At 37.0% G+C, this 21,652-nt stretch overlaps 2 protein-coding genes across 3 annotated transcripts; both read left to right on the plus strand.

The window, feature by feature from the left end:
- Positions 1-4,173: 4,173 nt before the first annotated feature.
- On the plus strand, positions 4,174-13,638 carry RB195_025581 (uncharacterized protein; the record flags this gene model as incomplete). Of its 2 annotated transcripts, XM_064213797.1 has the most annotated exons (18): positions 4,174-4,213; positions 4,893-5,077; positions 6,015-6,137; positions 6,221-6,320; positions 6,409-6,499; positions 6,578-6,753; positions 6,810-6,975; positions 7,051-7,139; positions 9,486-9,566; positions 9,642-9,746; positions 9,947-10,005; positions 10,063-10,165; positions 11,572-11,755; positions 11,823-11,876; positions 12,250-12,412; positions 12,544-12,629; positions 12,705-12,852; positions 13,531-13,638. In XM_064213797.1, the coding sequence occupies 18 exons, from the start codon at positions 4,174-4,176 to the stop codon at positions 13,636-13,638; spliced, it is 2,061 nt and encodes a 686-aa protein (XP_064069678.1). The 2 variants fall into 2 exon arrangements, with proteins under 2 accessions (XP_064069678.1, XP_064069677.1); XM_064213796.1 differs by lacking the exon at positions 12,250-12,412 and having other exon boundaries at positions 6,003-6,137; positions 12,531-12,629.
- Positions 13,639-20,010: 6,372 nt separating this feature from the next.
- On the plus strand, positions 20,011-20,448 carry RB195_025582 (uncharacterized protein; the record flags this gene model as incomplete). The annotated part of the gene is made up of 3 exons (XM_013447767.1): positions 20,011-20,079; positions 20,158-20,279; positions 20,385-20,448. The coding sequence occupies 3 exons, from the start codon at positions 20,011-20,013 to the stop codon at positions 20,446-20,448; spliced, it is 255 nt and encodes an 84-aa protein (XP_013303221.1).
- Positions 20,449-21,652: the final 1,204 nt, after the last annotated feature.

The raw sequence follows: 21,652 nt of genomic DNA on the forward strand, positions 1-21,652 counted from the left end.
TCGACTTTTCACTGTATACAATGATGGTTTAGCAAATTTAGTACTCGTTAGCGCTTCTTTTTTCCACCTCCTTGATTGCGCTCTGACCAAATCTCTCACTAAACCTTGTCTTCTTTTACTCATTGCCTATCTTCTTTACATGAAAGCGAACCTACAATCCTACCTGTTCGCCATCCAAGTGGAACTCATGATTTTGATATCTCATTATTGTAAAAATTGTGTATTCGATTAATTATATGAGATAACCAGGATTCGAAATATTCAATACGTACAGAACTACATCAGCGTTCTATTTCAGGAGAAAAATATCTGCATTATCATTACTAGGAAAAAAATTTGAAACATTTTCAATGATGACGGGAAAATGTTAATAACGAGTTAGAAGAGAGTTGTTCGATCGCACTTTTGTAAATCAATAGGGTAAAACGCTTTCAATGTTTTTCGCGCTAGAACGTCTGATTCGCGTGCTAAGGTTCAGGTTTGCTTCAGGTTCGCAGGTGGTATGCCCACTAATCTGACCGAGTCTTGCTACTAGTTTCAGAGACCATTTGCAGGTATATCCAAGATATACATCTCAAATCCAGGGTCAGAGGTACGTTGGGATTTTTTTCCCAGAAAAAAGTTTTAAGAGGGGAATTGAAACAATGAATAATCCAGCAGGTCTTAAAACCTGTCCAACGAAAACAGTTCAGCTAAGGTAAGGGCACGAAAACTACAAAATGATTCTGAAAACTACTATTCTTCAGTTTTCTGATAAAAGAAGTAGTACTGTGCTTCTTCAGCAAATCTTAATGGGTGGATGACTTGGCATTTTCTCCTGAATTATGCTTAATGACGTCGATGCCGTTTCGTTGGTTCAAGCTGTCCAAAATCGTATCCGGGGTTTACAGTCAGCTTCACTACGAGGATAAACTCTTGAACACTTAAATATATATGATGGAATATAAAGGACTTATTAAAGATTGTGAAAGTAACGAAATGGATAGAAGCAGGCGCGAAATGCACGAAACTATTCAAGAATTTGGATCCTTTCAAAAAAAATCGACTTATTATTACAACAATCTAAATCAAGTGCTATGGTTTTCTGTGCAATAGTATTATATAGGAGAAGTAGAATTAACCAGAGATGAGCCTCGCATTGCTCTGGCAGACCTCCGCTACGGCAAATTCAATGTCTTGAAAGTCCGTCTATTTATTATGATAGCTAATGAGTACTATGTTGAGAGATGGTCGTCTGGTGGGAATCGGTGGCGCAACGCGTTACTGCTCTTCATTTATTAAAACGGTCAGTTCAATATTCGGCTGTGCTGAGATTTTTGCATTCAGCGTAGAAAAAAAAGCTGAGTGAGTATAATTCCCATTCAAGAATGATACTTTCACTCATCACGCAAGAAAGGAATTTTGACATAATCACTGTGCGAGAAAAAGACATCTACAACTGAAAACAAAGATAAAATTTGTCCAAAGTAAGCTGCACTAGCTGGTGAATAAAGGCGTTCACAGGAAATTTCAAGCAACACTATTAATCAGTGTTGTAGAGACAGATTTTTCAATGCTTCTACAGAATTCATTGCGCCTCACTTCCCTAGTTTATTTTGGAAACGTGTTGAGAAAAATGGCAATTTTTTCTTCCTATTTTTCAATTCCCCCAACTGACTTAAAGGCAGCATACCACGAATCTGAGGTGGTGCGGATTTCAGGTGGAGTATCCGTATACAGGGTCGTAGATTATGGAGACGGGGTAGTTCCGCTCATCTCTCCCTGCATCACTGCAAACAGCAGCCTCCAGAATGCTGTTTTGTACGACACCATCTATTCCAACGCTTCACCCCTTGCGCCACCTCCGCCCTGCGATTCGTCGAAAATCAATTCGGACTGCCCCGATAGGCAGTAACATACGCTGCGAGATAACAGCTGCTCCTTGAACGTACGTCGGTCACATAGAACATTAGCGTCAATTGTGCAGGATTCAAACGAAAGTTTATCACTTTTTTTCGTAAAATATGCGCAAGCGTTTGTATCCGTGGCATTCTAAAATCGTAACCAGTGGCTTAAATAGCGATTTAATTATTACAAGAAAAATTTAAAGAAATAATAAAAAACCTCTGTGTACCTGGAAAAATGTGGTGTTTTTCGGCAGCAATCCATAATATTGATTATTCGGACACATTATTACGTACAATTGTGCTTCAACACTCCCAGTTAATATATTAGTGAGGACGGGTTTTGTGTAGTTCTGCAATGTTAACTGAAATAACGAAAAATACGGTAGCAAGAACAAAATATGTAGTTCGAAAGTGCTCTTGAAAAATTATAGATTCGGGTCTGTAATGCATTTTTTTTCACAGAGACACATCTTGGATGCTGATGATAGCGAAATGTCTATGTATTTTCCAGATTGTCGTTGTACGTCTGTACTGAGGTTACAGTAGCCCCGAAAATTGCTCTTGGACGTGAAATCTATGGCCGTCATAAACGTCCCGTTAGTCCCTGAACTCAAAGTAATAAGTCCTAGGATGACACTGTCGTGCCTAGGAAGAAGAATTCAAGAATCATGAAGAATATTTCGAGACAACAATAAGATATTCCTTCAGTGCCGCCGGAGAGCAAATGCTGATCTCTCAAACGTCTCCCACTGAATCCCACTATGATTGCATTTGACTCCCTGAACTTCCTCTGAATGTGCTGAATTTGCTATCAACTTGAACTATAATCTTATTGAGTATTTCTGTTCGATTCAAATTATACTCTTTCTTTTCGAATTCTAGAGATGTTGTGATAGGTCTCATAACATACTTATCTGTGAGATTTTTTTCGCTAAATGTGGGCGAAAACAAGACGGAGATTTTTTTGTAACAAACAATAATATCGGTTTATTGTTGATGCCAACCATGTTCAGCCAGGTAATTTCGTTGCGCCTTCCATTGAAATGGTAGGGAAAAGAGAACGGAGTATACAGAAGGGCTGCATTGCTGCAGACGCGCCACGTCCGCGCGGTTGAACATATTCGGCATCCACTATATGTGCATTAAAAAAATCTAAATCAAATTCGTAACTAACAAATTATATCTTTCTGGAAATAAGAAATAATTCGTAGATCTTGTTCACCGAGTCACCTTGCGGATATCCCAAATGTCCTCCGATCCGTTATCTGACGTTGACATTCTAAGTCTGCATCCACCCATGTGGATGCTGCTCGTGATCGAACTTCCCAACAATGATCTTGGACAGCTTCAGCGACCACTACTCTTTCACATGGACATGCATACACACCTAAAATACTTACAAGACAGTTATGTGATATGATGATAATACGATATGATGATAAGATGATCGCATGATAAGATTTGAAACAGTGCTTTCGTTGAGCTAATGCAATTATCTGGCAGAAATAGATCAGGACTCCCTGAGGCTAAATGACATCCAGATCCAGATTTGCAACCTCGCTTAAAACTTACACCAGTATTTTCTAAAACAAGATATCAAACAATTTCTAATGTGTAGAGACCGTTGATGTTCGTTCATATGAATTTTTCCTTTCCTCACAGGAATCTTTCTCTGACTACTCAAAAGCCGTAAAATAAGAGTCATAATGCGAAATATCCATCATTCTCCTCACGATCCTCACGATCACGTTGTACCCGACTCAAAAATAGCAGATTTTCCTCAGAATTGTTCATTCTAATACGTATTTCAAGATGAGCACAGGAATATATCCTCGTTGATATTATTAGTGATGTGTTTATTTTTATTACTTGCAACCACTGACTTTACTGGTAAACAGTTTGACCAAGTCAACATCGTACAGATGTGCACTTTTCATCAAAAATCTAGATTCTTGATCCGTTAGGGGAATTTATATTCCTGAATTAATGGAATTGTCAATGATATTTACTAAATTAGAATATTGTGCAAGTTTCCATGCACCTAAAAAAGATTACAGTTGTGGTCTATGAAGAAATTAAAACAGCTATTTAAAAAAATCCACTCGTCACCCCACGTAATTGAATTCAAATTAAAATAAAACATCCATCAGAGGTTGTGTTTTATCCTTTTTTGCATATTTAGGTTACTATGCTACGGTTTCTTTGCATTCGTTTTTGATGGATTTTATTCACTTGGTCGCATAGAAACCATAAGGGATCGGTTAGGTTTCTATGTGACATAGTTAAAATGCGCCTTCTCGTGCTACTACTACTTCAATTTGACATTGGTTTGTTAAGGAAATTTCACTTGATAAGCAACAATTATACGATAATATTTTTTTGATCATTGTTTTTGCCCTTGACGGTTGACAGAATAGATTTCATTGTAACTATGAAATTCTAGAAAAGAAAATAAGTTTATTGAGTTTTTGCAGTTTTCTTGTGTAAGATCAAGTAGGGTAAAAAATGGTGTAATGTAATTCATCAGAAATGAGTACATAAGTATTTTGTTTTACCTTCCCACATCTTACCTGGTTTTTGATTTTTTTTCGCTCAAACCCCCTTCCATCATTTCTGCTTGTGCTGCCCATAAACAGCTTATTCAAAGTTTCCTAGCATAACTACCTGTTCAGATTCGTGATAGGGAAGTGCTTGTTACGAAAAGCTGTCCTTCAAATGTGACAACTGATATTCAAATGTTTTTTAGTATTGCAGGGACAAATTAGTGCAAATTAATCAAAAGAACAAGTTCAACGAAAAAAGTCAAAACGTAAGGTTATCTCCGGAAAATTTTGCAATGCGGTAGATCCAGTGTTTGGATGGGGAACATAATGTGTTATGGAGATGACTTATTAGCGATCTGAAAGGTTTATAAATGGTTAATAGGCCGGATATAAAGTACTCAAAATTAAATGGGAACTCGTTGAATGGATACAAAATGATATAACTGTCTTGTAAGTATTTTAGGTGTGTATGCATGTCCATGTGAAGGTGTAGTGGTCGCTGAAGCTGACCAAGATCATTGTTGGGAAGTTCGATCACGAGCAGCATCCACATGGGTGGATGCAGACTTAGAATGTCAACGGATCGGAGGACATTTGGGATATCCGCAAGGTGACTCGGTGAACAAGATCTACGAATACATCATATTGGTCAGTATCTTTATTTTTATGCCTAATATTCTATTTTATTTTAAGACATCTTGTGTTTCTAGGATAAGTGGAAAACAATGCAAATTTAGCTATTTCCAGAAAGATATAATTTGTTAATTACGAATTTGATTTAGATTTTTTAATGCACATATAGTGGATGCCGAATATGTTCAACCGCGCGGACGTGGCGCGTCTGCAGCAATGCAGCCCTTCTGTATACTCCGTTCTCTTTTCCCTACCATTTCAATGGAAGGCGCAACGAAATTACCTGGTTGAACATGGTTGGCATCAACAATAAACCGATATTATTGTTTGTTACAAAAAAATCTCCGTCTTGTTTTCGCCCACATTTAGCGAAAAAAAATCTCACAGATAAGAAGGTTATGAGGCCTATCACAACATCTCTAGAATTCGAAATGAAAGAGTATAATTTGAATCAAACAGAAATGCTCAATAAGATTAAAGTTCAAGTTGATAGCAAATTCAGCACATTCAGAGGAAGTTCAGGGAGTCAAATGCAATCATAGTGGGATTCAGTGGGAGACGTTTGAGAGATCAGCATTTGCTCTCCGGCTGCACTGAAGGAATATCTTATTGTTGTCTCGAAATATTCTTCATGATTCTTGAATTCTTCTTCCTAGGCACGACAGTGTCATCCTAGGACTTATTACTTTGAGTTCAGGGACTAACGGGACGTTTATGACGGCCATAGATTTCACGTCCAAGAGCAATTTTCGGGGCTACTGTAACCTCAGTACAGACGTACAACGACAATCTGGAAAATACATAGACATTTCGCTATCATCAGCATCCAAGATGTGTCTCCGTGAAAAAAAAATGCATTACAGACCCGAATCTATAATTTTTCAAGAGCACTTTCGAACTACATATTTTGTTCTTGCTACCGTATTTTTCGTTATTTCAGTTAACATTGCAGGACTACACAAAACCCGTCCTCACTAATATATTAACTGGGAGTGTTGAAGCACAATTGTACGCAATAATGTGTCCGAATAATCAATATTATGGATTGCTGCCGAAAAACACCACATTTTTCCAGGTACACAGAGGTTTTTTATTATTTCTCTAAATTTTTTCTTGTAATAATTAAATCGCTATTTAAGCCACTGGTTACGATTTTAGAATGCCACGGATACAAACGCTTGCGCATATTTTACGAAACAAAGTGATAAACTTTCGTTTGAATCCTGCACAATTGACGCTAATGTTCTATGTGACCGACGTACGTTCAAGGAGCTGTTATCTCCTAATCCTAGCTTATAAGAATCGAATTTTAATTATTTAAATCACATTGGAGTTTTTTTTTCTAGCAATGGAAAAAGTGGATTACTGTAATATTATGATGAACTGTACGACAACAACAACTACAATATCAACATCGACATTGACAACAAAGTTATTGTATGTTCTATTCATTTTTGTTCCACGGTTTCATTTAGGCCTCCACCAGAAGATCCAGAAAATCGAAGTGAATTTAAGGTTGTCTAATACTACTACTACTCGTAATTTGACATCCACAACAACCTCTACATCTACGAAAACTATTGTAAATGCGGGAAACCTAACAGACACCACTTCGACAACCACCACAACCAAAACAATAGCACCACAAAATCCACAAAATCCGACACCTTGTTCATCTTCTTCGAAGTCAAGTACGACGGTAACCACCGACCATTGCCTTTGACTCATTCTCTAGTGGTTTCTTTAGGTTGCGGTCCCCATGAATGGAGTATTTTTGGATGGTGTGCGGATTGGCGCCTTCTACTTGTTCTGACAGCAATTCTTCTAAGTATTTTCCTCCTAATATGTCTTCTTCACTGTTGCTGTCACTTATGCAATGAACCTTGTCAAGAAAAAGAAAAGAAGGAGAAGAAGTAGGTTCCATTGTTTTTTTTTCTCTGTGCTTTCTCAATATCGAATAATCAAAATAGCAATGGATGATATGGTAGGATAAAAGAAGAAAAAGATGAGAAGAAAAAGAAAGAGAAGGATCTTCCAATTCTTATGCCAATCGAGACTTCTTCGAAAAAATTACCCGGTGAGTTCCTCTTCTATCATACTAAAGAAGAGACCAAAAACTGATCCATTTGATCGATGAGATCTATGCTTCTGTACTTGAGCAGTTTCACTTATCCACCAAGACTCTGGAAAATCTGGTATTATATAAAGCGCAGAATAGTATGAATAGTATATCCAACACGAATTCCCACGGAAACTCACCCTACGGCCATCCACGTTGAAAAGATTCCATCTCTCCCGATGTGGCTAGTTAAACAATACATGAGAATCCGAAGTTTCGCAAATTTTTGTTCCGCTCCATGTGAATCGAATTCATCCATGTGAACATAAGCTTACAACATTTATCTACGAATAATTGAGCGGCACGGGTTTCACTTCGTGCCGATGGCCATACGCCTGCACTGTACACCGCACCGAGAGCTTTGGGTCGTGTAGAAACAGGAGAAAGTTAGACCTTAAGATTTAAGGGATGATGCCGATCACGGATAGTCCGTAGGCGATTTCTCATAGCAATGACCGAGTTAATAAATTTTCCGCACTTTCAGTGCAAAGAAATCGTTTAGAGTTTGCCGATTGCGACGAAAACTGATTGGATTTTTGAAATATATTATATAATGCAATTATAATATTATAATGCAATTATTATAATATATATTTATATATAAAATATCGGTATTTGATAGGAAGTCTCTTCGCTTTTGATGTCAACCTATTTTTGTCATGTGCAAGGTGTAAATGTTATAGCCAAAGTTTTTCTTCTAATCACAAGTTTTCCACTTGCTAAGAAACTGTCGTATCTGTTAGGGTGATCACAGACATCCAAGATAATCTGTAAGAAGTCTCTTCTGTGAGGTGCTTGATAAACACACTTGCTTTCTCATATTCATATATGTATTTGAAAAAAGCAGTGCTCTCAGCGCAGGAGACCGACAAAAATCGCAGCTCACGCTGGAATTAAATATCCCCCAAGAACGCAAAAATGCATGTTATTAAAGGTGCTCTTAACAAATATAGTAACGTTTTTGCACCGATGTTTCCCTAGCAGTACAGTACGCATATAGTCAGCGCCAAATTTGTTGAACCGATTGAACGCTATACGCGTTCGATCGTGGTAGCACAGAAGAGAAGAAGGGATTGCATGAAGATGAGAGGAGCGTGTGTTGCGACCTACGCGTCGCGATCACTCAGTTGAACGCATTCGATGACGACTTTGCCCAACACAACCTAAACAAAGTAAGTTTTCATGCCTTGTCACAATCTGATTTAATATGACATGAAATAAATGACACTGAAATTGATTGTGTTGTATCCGAGCTCAGGAATCCATAAAACATTTGAATATCACCGAAATCACATTTCACAACGAGAAGCGTGCCACATAAATTGGTTGGCCTCAGAGATCCTTTGCTTTGGGCTCTTCTTCTTGCCATGCTGGATTACAAACGAGGCGATCGCACTATTTATTCTTCAAATTTGAATAATTGAACGTTAACATAAATTTTTATCACAAATTTTATCGCAGAAGAACAAAATAAAAATATGGTATAAATCACAAAGAACAAAATAACTGGAAAAATGAGAATAATACAATAAATCAATGCTGTAATGCGCGTTTTTGTAGCGATGCTCCCCAAGTTATCAGAGGAATCATCACGGAATTCATGATTTTCATTTTTTTTTATCGCAATGCCTTTTCTGGCCTGCTCCTCAATAACATCGCGATATCATATTTCTGTATTTCATCTTATTTCTGTATTTTATTTCAATCCCGTAAAGGCAGCGCATCACGATTTTGAGGTGGTGCCGAAACAACGGCGAAAACCTGGAATTCAGGTCGTAAATTACTGAAACCAGTAGTTCTGCTAATCCTTCTCTAATCCTCCGGAGAAATGCGTGGAAGATATCGTTCTTTCCTACGAAATCAGTTGCAGAACGTCCCCTTTGTGTACGCGCCGCGTCCATGAGCGAACAGTCAAGGATCACTAATTCCTCTTCCTTTTCTGCTAGCCTATTCAAGTAAGATCGATGTACAGGCTGCTCAGAGGATTGCGGGTGCACAAGGTAACGTGTTCTGACGTACTTCGTAGGAAAAAGCGCCGTTCCCACGCTGTTTTTCACGACGGTTAGGGAAGATGAGTTGAAACAGGCTGGTCTCCGCAATCTACGACTAGAATTCAAAGGTTTCGCTGTGGTTTCCGCACCAACTCGAAATCGTGATACACGCCTTTAAGCAGCTGTCTGCGGAAACGAAACCCAGGAATAGGACCAAGGATTTTTGACCGCACTATAACAGTAGCACACAGTAGCCTAATTGGTCAAAAGCAGCATGTTTTTTAAAACTTTTTTAAGATTAACGTTTTCACAGAGCCTCCTCCAGAGAATAAACGTTACGATGTTGAGCAGTCTGGTACGATTCTTCCTCCTCCGGCAACAGTTACACAACCAGGTCATCCAATTTTCTCACTATATTACGTCACGATAAACATTAAATTGAACTAAAACTGAATAAATTAAGTTATAGTGTTTGTTCCTATTCCGGTACACGACAGAAGAGAATCTCTAATCAAAGAAGTGGAACGAGAAGTTCGAATGGTTTGTCCACCTAAGCCGGAAACTGCTGACATCGGTTTGGATTGGATTTTTTTTTCTAAGAAAACTACGAATAACTACGAATATGTACAGATTAATGAAATTGTTTACAGAAGTTAGTATGGTTTAGAAGTTAAAGAAATTGTGGTAAAACGTATAAGTAAAGTTCAGTATAAAAGTGTATGTGCATGTAAGAAAAAAAAACCGGAGTTTCCCTAATTAAATACTTCTATTAAGGAGTAAACACCGATCCATGGCCTTCAGTGAAAAAACGCAAGACCAAAAAAGCGGACAAGGTACGTGGCTGGTCGTTTAAGAAATCCAGAGAAAGCTGAATAAGATGTTCCTAATAGATCCAAGTAAGGCGACCTCCTGTCGTTCATTCTCCTCTTGTCGAAGTAGATGGTGATCTTGGAGATGATATATCACTAAATCTTGAACGTTGGAATAGTGCAGGTAAGCGGAAATTCTCTCGATAGCTGCTGAAAAATCTTCACACCAGGTGGTCTCGATTGGAATATCTTTCTATAACTAATTTTTTTTCATTTGATCTCATGGTATTATCTCAAATCTTGAAGAAACCAACTACGACATTCTCTAACGTTCCTCGAAGAAAATATATCCTCTGTCAGCTATTTCTTGGACTTCCCTCTAATGGGCCAACATTCACAGAAGAAGTGACACATTAGTTTCAAGTGAGGAAAAAACAGCATTAAATATTACAACCTTTTGGAAAAGAACCAATAGTTTACAATTAAATATACAAGAAGTATTGCCGGTGCCCAATTTTTTCAACCGAATGAGCGCAACGCCTGTTTCGATGCATTTTCTCTGCTTGGCACTCACTTCCTCTTTCCTCTCTCCTGTCCTCATCGAAGGCGCATCGCGCTCACCCGATTGAACTTTAAAGGCATCCCTCCACGAATCTGAGGTGGTACGGATTTCAGGTGGAGTATTCGTATACGGCATAGTAGATTGTAGGGAGAAGAGTGATTCCGACTATTTCTTCCTAATTCCCTTAAAAAAACGGCCCAGAAGATACGGCTTCGAGCATTCCGGCGCGTTATTTTCTACAACGAGTTCGATTGGAGCGCGCCATCTTTGTGCACGCACAGCATCTTCCGGACCGTTTTTCACGGCAATAAGAAAGAAATGGACGGAATCACCCCCTATCCATAATCTACTATACCATATACAAATACTCCACCTGAAATCCGTACCACCTCAGATTCATGGGGTGATGCTTTTAATTTAGTGATTATATGTACAATGAGTGTAGCTAACGTTGTTTACTTTTAATTAGGTTGAAGAAAGTTGAAAGTTTCTTATTAGCATCTACCCTTTTTTAAATAATAGAGCAGCTACGTTTAGTCTTATATTTGAACGTTGCAATGTTTTAAAAATATTACGAAAACGTAGCCCTAATAGATCAACATCATCTTTAGTTCTACAGTACATTTCTTTCGAGATCCAAAGACAAAGGCACCAAAATTTAAAGAAAAAACCCTTTCTTTCACAAATCCCTCTCTGAAACTGCCTAAGAGATGGGATTTCCCTGAATATCACTTGTTATTGCTTTGCCAAAGAAAAAAGTTTAAGTTCCCCTTGGCTGTATTTCTTATGCAGTGCCCTTCTCATAACTACTCGATAAAAATATATCAGGTAGTGGCTACGATGTCCCTAAAATACAATGAATTCTTCTTTTCTCTTCCCATTATCACATAACTAAAAGTGTAATCATTCCTTCTAGGTAGCACAGGAAGAAATACACTGAATTAATTAATCTTTAACTTGTTATTGATGTATTCGTGTTGATAAAATTTGTGACTTCAAAGTTAAAATAAAAACTCATCATGTTTTAGAAACTGTGCTTCCAAAAGGTGACATAGAAGACAATGCACCGCTAGTTTTTATAAGAAACCCGAAACCGCAAAGAACTCTAAATGATCTTCCTCTCATTACTTCCGTTTCGCCTGTGAAGGAAGAGGATCAAAAACCACTGAAAGATGTAAAGCCGCAATCAACTACAGCGCCGCGACGATTTAGGTGATTTTGTAGCTCCTCGAAAAAAAGAAACCCCGGATGAGTGAACGTCTAATGATTGTAATTGCAGATCTCCACCTCCGACAGACGATTTACCTGTGTCTGTTGAAGAAAGAAAAACAAAGTTTGCATCACCGTTTGTTTATTTCTATTATAAACGATAAACAAATCTCAGCGCTATCAAAAAAGTTCCTGAAACATTCTCCACAAATAACTTTTCTGTCTTGATGTCACGTGGCGAATCCGTGTTTTGGAGAAACTTGGATATGCGTGATGCCCAAAGACCAGTTCAGCTGCCGCAACGCACCATCTTTCTCTGATGCTTTTCCTCACGCTGTTCTGTACCAAACGAAAGCGTATCATTCGGTCATTCGGTTGAACACATCCTGCACCAACTATCATTATCCTTAACTCAGTACCACGCAGCTCGCCCCCGAATTTGATGGAACATGTATCCAGAATGTGGTGACAAAACCGTTAAAGAAATCTCTTTTAAGGACTCCACCACCGGCCAATGGCCCTGGAAAGAAACTGAGACGCATCCCGTCACCACCAAAGGCAAATTCAGAAAGAGTTGGATCTGCTCCAGAAGTTCCTGAGCAATACGCTCCACTGCAACCTGAAATTCGTGAACCGAAGCGGGCTCGCTCGCAGAGGGAAGTTTTGGCACTAACTTCCTAACATCTGTTTTTCCATGCACATTTTTGTCACTAACATGACAAAATCACTTCATTCATTCAATCAATCACTCAATCGATCGACCAAAATCTCCCTTTAGCCCTCCTGCAAAGGATAAAAGCAAGACTGGCCGAGAATCCAGACGTGAAAAGCGTCCATTGGTAGTTCCTTTGGATAACGATCCACCACAAAAATCAGCGTAGGTTTCAGCGGAAAAATATTGTCTTAACTTGTTAATGTGGATGACATCTGTGGAAAACATTGAATTGTTCAGCAAAGAATCAGTTCCTTCTGGAGGACGATCTCCTGGTAAGAGATCAGCGAATTCTTTGTCGGCTACAGAATCGAACGGTTCTGCGAGCTCTCCAACTCCACCAAGAGGCAACGTTTCTATGCGGAACCCACGGGGACGTATGGGGGGCGTGAGTTTGCAGTTAACGGAGTTTATTTTACTTTTTTCTTTAACGAAAATTCCTACTGTAGCTGTACACATAGACATACAAGTATAGAGTTATTAATTGACAAAATGATCATTAGATGGGACACTGTGCCTCAGAAATGTGTTAAAATATGCTTCCTTTGGAAAGATCGACCCCAGAAATATCTCTAGTTCTAGAAATCCAGAGATATCGGATTTTTCAAGTACAAGTATGACTGTAGAGATTTGTTTGGTTGAGAACAGGGAACAGAGAAGGCAGAATTGACAAGAACTCTATCCTAAGTAATTCGAAAGTTAAATAAGTTGAATTAAATTGATTGTAGCCACGTTATCCCGAACACAAAAAAACAAACAAACAACAACCAAACAAAAAAGAAAAGCCGAATACTAAAATTAATTTTTAGCACAATAATAAAAGTAAGCAGGAAGCGTTTTGAAAAGTTTGTTCTTTAAATTTACAAAAATAGTAATGATATTAACAAAACCACCTTTTACCATCAAACACTTGTTTTTTCTGTTACACATAAATTTGGTGTTTTAAAAAATGTTGTGCATTTTTATTCTTCTCTATACAACATTAAAACAAATCTAGTGCTTAACTATTTTTTCTTGAAGTTTTTGGTCTTTTGTTAACTAATAGTTGAAATCGGAAAGTTTTCAGGCTGTTCGTGCAGGAGGTGGAGGGGGAGCATCTCCAGTTGGATGGAAACCATGGTCAAATGGAGCATCGCACCTATCACAACCACCACAATTCCTAAGCGGCGATTAATACTTACAGTACTTTTAAGCGTAGACATATGATAGTAGTTTACAAAGCGTAGAGTTGATTGTAACCTTCCTCCAGTACAAATGTACAAAAAAGAAACCACTGATAGACGGGAATTTGGCTGAAACTACCGGTTAACTAACAATGATAATCCCTTTTATAATGATTTAGTCAGAGCCTAGAATTTCTATGCTATCGGTACCTCTTTGTACTCAACTGCTATTTTCCATAGTCAATTACGTAAACTGAGATGAAGAAAGAAGTTTATAACTGACTCTATGTTCAGATTTCTATTGAGTGAATTTAATTCACTCAATAATCGTAGTTGTGTTATTCTCGTCATAATCCGACTCGGATGGTAATGCGAGAAGTGTAGACTGAACCACATTCCGATCACTAAAAACTTCCTTTTTTATGCCATTTTCTTCTTGACCCTTGATCTCAGGTATAATTATATCAAAAACGAGCTGAAGGACGTAGCTGGAGTGCAGCATAGCAACAACGGATCCCACCTGCTCTACGCTATCAGGATCGTTACACAATTTAATCGTTGTTTCTTAAACCAGAAATGATCAAATTATGACCCTATCTAGATTATGTCACATTAAATCTAACCCATTTCTGTTATTTCATCGCCTGGACTTCTTTGATTACCGTCAGTTTCAACCAAATTACTACAATCCCGTGTTGTTTTTAATACAAATGATTTCGAATACAATTTTGCATAGATTTTCTTTTAGTTCACTTTTCTTCTCGTCGATAGATCTTAATAAATGAATGGGACCTTTTATGTAAACGATTCTCAATAGAAAAAAAAGATATTTCGGATTTCAATTGAGTTGTATCTACTACATCTGTCACAAACAAAAGCTCGACATTCGGCGAAAAATGGGTGCTTTAATCAAGTGATGTGATTTTAAAAAAATCTAAAGACCATTACCGTAGTTCTTGAAAATCCTGAAAAATGAGTCCAATTAATTATCGAAGAATCTCTTCGGAGAACATGAAACGCCTTACAAATTACGAAGGATTACAAAGAAATCACTCTAAACGCTTGCGCAATCCTAGAGTGAAGTGAAATTGACGAGATAGCTTTAGTAGTGTTTACTAGTGCATGCACATGATGCTGGAAAGATTAAAATCCGTTAGATTTAGCAGAAGGCGAAATAAAGAAATGGTTTTCTGGATGAGTAATATCGAAAAGGAAAAATTCTATGTGGTTTAGAGCGTTATCCTGTCTATGCCGTACGAAGAAGATCCACTTGTTGTTATTGATATCAGATTTCAGGGCATATGCATAGCTCGTCCAGTACATTCGTCTGTAGCTACGTTATTTTGATTTCCTTTGCAACCGGCAAACGATACGGATATTTACTTGTTAATTTCTGCCGTTATTAACTTTTTATTATTGACTAGTTTTACTCAAGCGATTCATCTAAGATTGTGAAGAAAATTCACTCATATTCCTTTCCATTAGTAATGACTATAAATAACTTTCATGTATTTTGCAAACATTTTTATTTGTAGCTACTTTTGTGTTTCATGTTTCTGGGCTATGTGTGATCTATCCATAAAATTCTGGATCTATCGATAGAAGCGTTGAATGGATTTCTTTATCATTTACATAAAGATAAAGTGACCACTCCACAACATTAATCTTCCTCTTCTCTAATCCATCTTGCACGTGCATATTCATGCTCTTCACATTTTGTTTTTGGTTCATTCCACCTATTTTAGATTATAAATGCAAGAATTTAACAATACTATTTCATACGAGTGTTAAGTATCCTATTATATTAAACAACCTTAACATTAACTATCATGTAATACGTTAACATTTCTATCCTCTATTCCATAACTTTCTTTTTCCCGAACCTCGCGAGACCAATGCGGAGAAGAACCAAAATGATGTACTGTAAAGTTTTCTCATGAGATTTATGCACGAAACGAATATCAAGCAATCTTTTTTTTAGGACGATTCTAAAGAATTTAGCTTCTCTGTTCTATATTACTTCATCAATTTTAAGGAATCTCAATATTTTAGGGTCTTAGAGGGCGTAATATCTTCCCTTTTCCCCATATCAGCAATCATGCAGTAGAATACTTTTGAATATTTTTTTCGTTTCGAATGCATTCTATTATTTGTACCAATCGCAGGTATTAACTTTGTATGGACCTACCTTACGAAAAATAATATTGTTGACTCATTCCTCAGGCGTTGTATTGGAGTACAATTCACTTGGCTTCTTGTTTACACACTACATATTTCCTATCGCCAATCCTTTATGCTTCAATATAAAGAAATTTTAATTGAGTGAGAATAATACCACGTTGTCTGAGTTTTTACGCTCCATTACTAGTTTGACATGCATGAATTTTTATTCTCATTGGATTGGTGATCTCGGTTTTTGGTGCACTTTGAATGTTTAAAACAAATAAATTAAGGCATAGATGAACAAGGTCCACATAATGTCATAAGGGCAGAGTATTATTGTATCTTGCACTTTGAATGTTTAAAACAAATAAATTAAGGCATAGATGAACAAGGTCCACATAATGTCATAAGGGCAGAGTATTATTGTATTTCTTTATGAACTGTCTAAGTACATTTCACATTTTGTTGATTCATTGTTAATCCAGAATCCATGACAAACTTACATGCATACTGTATTTTAACAGAGCTTTGTCTAGTCTGATTTCCCCGGCGAAAATGTCCCATTTTACTTCCCAGAAAGTTACTTCCCTAAAATTTTAGAGTTCTGTACGATTTTTGACTATGTGGAATCCATATCTGCTTCTTGTCAATTATAATGGCCCATCTGGACCCTTTAGGTTGTAGAATATATTAGAAAATATTATATTAGAAAATCCTAGAAATGGTTATTCTTTGGATAAGGGAAGACCATCTAACAAAGCAAAAGACCTTTTCTAGCGGAGGACTTTAATTGAAGTAATGAAAATGATATCGAAAACGACAGCTCTTTTCTAAGAAAATAAAAAAAAATGCGTATTATTTAGGTTCGTCGAGTAGTTTAAACTAATCCGAAACGGACCTCCTGATTATTTCTTGCTATGCCCGAACGATCACTTGTCGTCATCTCTTTTCGTTCTTTTTTTAATTTCCTACAGACAAACGGACTACACTCCAATAATAATTGTATAGCTCATTTCAAAAAAATCAGAGGCTATAGTTTCCGGAGTATTTAAACAATAATACTATGTACCCCAAAAGCTGCCCTCGTTATAAAAACATTCGCCTTGGGACCTACTAGGTAGAGCAGAAGCTGTTGAGAATATTCTTACCTAATAGTTTTAGATATCTTTCGTTTGGATTTGTGAAGTTAAGGTCTACGTATACACCGATGGTTACATATTTTATGTTACGGCATAGGTTTTTTTTTTTTTGAAAAAATTGAGCTAAGTTAGAAGAAAAAATTGTAGCTTAGAACAGTCGGTAATACACAAAATGAGTTAGAAAAACTTAGAATATGCGTAACAAATTCTACAGTTTTCTCCTTTTCTTCGATTTTGTGGTCAATAGTGAGTTATTATGGAATTCACTCGTTCAGCCGGAATCACTCGCTCATTGATGTCACTCAAATCTTCCGTTCGTGAATTTTGAAATTCCTTATTCGAGCAGTCTCTAACATTTATGACTGGTTCTCAAACTGTTTGTGAATGAACAACGTAACGACTGTATTCGAAAAGTCTCCACACAACTCCTACAAGTTATTTCACGGATACTTATCGTTATCAACATGATGGCATTGAAAATATTTCAATCCGGAACCTAAGATAAGAATATCGGGGTCAAAGGGAATGTGAGCCCAATGTATGCTTATACGCGCGGTCAAGCATATTTTATAACACCACCTCTTGAACAATGCCGACTACTTGAAAGCAGGAGTAGTGTTCGCCCTTAAGCTCTCAACATAATTTTTAATGCACAATTGTTCTGATATAATCAATTTCTATAAATAGGAGATGCACGTGAGCGGTGGTTTTTGAACTGTATAACACCCTGGACGATTCATCTACTACAGTACCTTTAGCTCTCTTGAGACATTTGGCTAGCACACAGTGCACTGCTGACTTTTGACCTGTCTTTATTTACCTGAACCACAGAAAATATTGCCTCAATTCGTCTGTAATTTGTCGTATAGCAGAGATATGCAAATTTGTAATTGAGATATGGTTCTCATAAACACCATTGGAATTCGACAGCTGAACGCCTTTTGAGGATTCGTTCATTGTTTTCAACAAATGGTTAGATGCACAATTTACAGTAATTCGATTCTAGGGACAGCAATTTCTAAAGAAAAACTAGGCAATTTAGTTTAAGAGGGCTACATAAGTACGGAAGTTTTGGAATTAACTTCACTTGTGCGCTCTCTTAATTATGAAAGAGAGTCTGATTTGAAAAGAGAATGATTGTGAAGTTTAAGTGATATTCTGTTGTTTTTTGCTATACAATATCTCATTAGTTTCACAGAGTTTTTTCTTCAAAGTTTCATTCCTTATTTATACAAAATTTACGTTTGCACCTTTCGTGTGTTTATTTAATTTATTTTCACAACTCAAAATATTATACGTATGAAAATTGATAGCCGCAGTGGTTTTTTCGTATAAACGAGCGAAAAAATTTTTAATTTCCCCTTCATCAGATTTGCACAGTTCGCGTATTTTTGTAAGAATTCTCAATAATTCCCGGAGAGTTCTTTGAGGTTTCTTCTCGCAACCACATCTTCGCTCCTCCCACCTTTAAGACACCGCCGAAGAAGCTCCCTAATCGCAGTATTTTAACGATGCCTTCCTAGTTGTTCTGCCACTTACGGTGGAACGATCACAGACTGATTTCCCCTCAACAACTTACATGAATTTCATTTTTCTCAACATTTTAGGCGATTTTTCTCAATGGCGTTGTCAATATAAAGATCACTAAATAGTATCTCAATGTTTGATGTTACAAATACACGGCATTTTCTTCCAGAATTCCAACTATAGTCTAGTTGAACACTTCTTTTATGAACCCTTCCGAATCCTTTAACTAATGTAAAAAATCAGACCAATTAAAAAACGAACTCAAGCAAGAAAGACGAATTAAACAACGTCCTGCATAGAATAGTATTTTCGGGGGCAATAACATGAATATTAACTGTTTCCACTTTAATCTCCCATATGACATATTCAAATACTTCAGTAACGATAGCACAATATTTCTTGTTTCGTTACCATTCAGTATTGCACGAGTTTTCGGAGATAGGTAAAGGACAATTAACCGAAAAAGTAAGGCAATTTTTCGGTTTCAATACAATTGTTTTATAGATGGATTTAGTCGCGATTTAGAGAACTACCTCTGAATCCTGGTAACGCGTCAATAGCAAAGTCTGACAGCTCCCAACTTAATTTTCTAGACGGGCTGAAACAAAATTTCCGAGAATCCAGCAATGTAGTGCACTTAAGAAGACAATTGTTGGTTAGAATTTCCCATATATTGCCACATAAGAGCACTCTGTAATTTCTCTGTAAATTCTCGAATTGAGAAATCAATCGTCTTGGATGCGGATTACGCAATGTGGTGATTCGTGTTATCCTAAGAGGGACGATCAATGATCCTATATTGCACCAACAAACAAATGTTGCCGGAGTAATCCTAGAATTTTACTCATTTGTATTCTCCATTGTCGTCTGTAGCATTAAATGAAAACAACAACACGTGTATTTTGTGAATTTAATTCTTTTCTGATTTTTTTTTCCAAAAACAATGTTTATTGGCTAATTCCTACAGGATTCAGAATAGGTGAATAATATATTAGACTAGGCAGTTTTCCAGGAAGATAGTTTGCAACATGTAGTTTGAGCCAATGTATGAACCACTGTTTCATGAATTCGATACTAACGAATGTCGAACGAGCAACATTAGTTATTTCCCCATTCTAACCGATCTGTGCATCTATTTATCGTAATTAGAAATGGGCGTATGTGTCAGTATGACGGACTCATTTGAATTCAGGTTATAAGGAGTCATGGTGAAAGAATATGCGTCATTAGATTCTATAGCATCGTCCTAGCATCCTACTTATCCTCCACTTACTACATAGATCACAAATCTGTTACTTAGTACTCAAATTGTAAACAAAAGAAATCTTGCTAAAACTTTATGATACACTACGACCACTTTTCTTTCTCCTTTCTTTCTTGAATCATAACCCGACTTCGTTTCCCGTCACTGAGAAGCTTTTGTAGGAGCAGTTGTCCGTGACCATCATTTATTAGCTATGGAAGACACTCTACTAAAAAAAAATGAACTGAGTTCAACTTCCACAACCAAATTTCCACAACTTAACATTCAAATTTCAGTAATAACGGCAAGAAATGCTTAAGGCGGTATTCCTATCTCTACTAGTGCTCGTCTCGATCGTCTTCACTGCCTATGCCGACATGGTGAGTTGCATTAACCACGTACACAGTAAATTCCGTAAATTCAATTTTAATTCCAATGTACTTCGGCAACTTTTTTAGAGGGCTAAAAGAGCGATCAATCCGTTCCTCGACTCAATGGGAAAGAGAGCTCTTAATCCGTTTCTGGATTCTATTGGGAAGAGAGCATCACAATACCAGCCATACTATGGATATGAAAAGAGGTATGTTTCATTACAGTTCTATTGAAAATAGGCTAAAATCATAAAGTCATTAAGAGAATTTTTGAATGGCAATTTTAGTTAAAATTCTCCTACACTTAATCACAGGTACTTCGACAGCTTGGCAGGTCAGTCTCTCGGGAAAAGGTCGATTCAGACATACGACGCCTAAAATGGGCACAAACCTCACGGATACCTATGTGCCGAGCAGCTTCTGAGAACCGAGATCATTTGTTGATAATAAATTGTGTGATTAATGATTCTTTGAAGAAAAAACGATGAGTGGATCATGCAAGATAAAATTAGTACTTGACATCCTGGCATCCACGTATTCACACACAAAACACCATTTCAAGGATAGAAATGAGTTTTTTTTTTCGATTGAAATTTCCCTGTTTATGAAAGATGTTCTCCACATTAAGGTTAAGCATGTCCTAGATGTTGAATGAATGATTGTAACTTCCAGGTATTAGTCAAAAGCAGTTGATGGCCTCTGAGCTTCGAAGTAAACGATTGTTGTAGTAAACCTCCGGATATAGAGAAATATAGATGTTTCCCACGTTTTCTATCCATGAAATTTGCAATACAGGGAGTCATGGTACTAAAGGAAGACCAGCCAATCTACAAAACGAAGACAGAAAAATGTTCAGTACTTGTTGCCAAGGCTCAAATTTAAACTACTCCATAGAAATAAAATTTTTCTAAAAATTCGAAGAATTCGCAACCATATGTGTTCAAACACTCATTCAGTAGAGCTCTTCCGAACACGATATAGAGTAGATTTTTGAATGTGAAAGCAACGCTGATTTTAAACCACATTCCATATTTATTAAAGCTTTACACTTCATGACGAATAAGTGAAGATTCCTCGCTGTTTTACAAAACCTTTACTTGAACTATGCGACATGAGAGATAATAAATCTTTTTTTTTCTGCAAGAGAGCTTTGGCTTTTAAAATAAGGAGGAAAAAGTTAGAAGGGGTAGAGGTAGTAGAAAATCCCACCCATAATTTAACTCAGTAGGAAAATTGTTTAAAAAAAAGACTTAGAAATAGAGGATGTATTTTGTGATCTTCAAATGCCAGATCAAATAGGGTGCTCTGTAGTAAGTTCTTCATAGAAGCTTTGTTTCTTCATTTCCTTTCTTCTTTTATAAATTTTCTAAGAATTAGAAACTAATACTTCTTTGTTCTGAAATTTTAATTGGATTGAAGAGTTCTGAAATTAAAATTATTAAATTAATTTTAAAAATTTACGTTAGTTATACGATTTTAGTCAGATGATGGCGGAATTTACGGGAACTCTTTTGAAAACCGAATAAACGTTAAGTTATTCCTTCTGCAGTAGACCACATTAGAAGCATTCATAAATATCGAG

This window comes from Necator americanus, chromosome X (assembly GCF_031761385.1).
Source record: "Necator americanus strain Aroian chromosome X, whole genome shotgun sequence".
NCBI classification, from domain to species: Eukaryota; Metazoa; Nematoda; class Chromadorea; order Rhabditida; family Ancylostomatidae; genus Necator; species Necator americanus.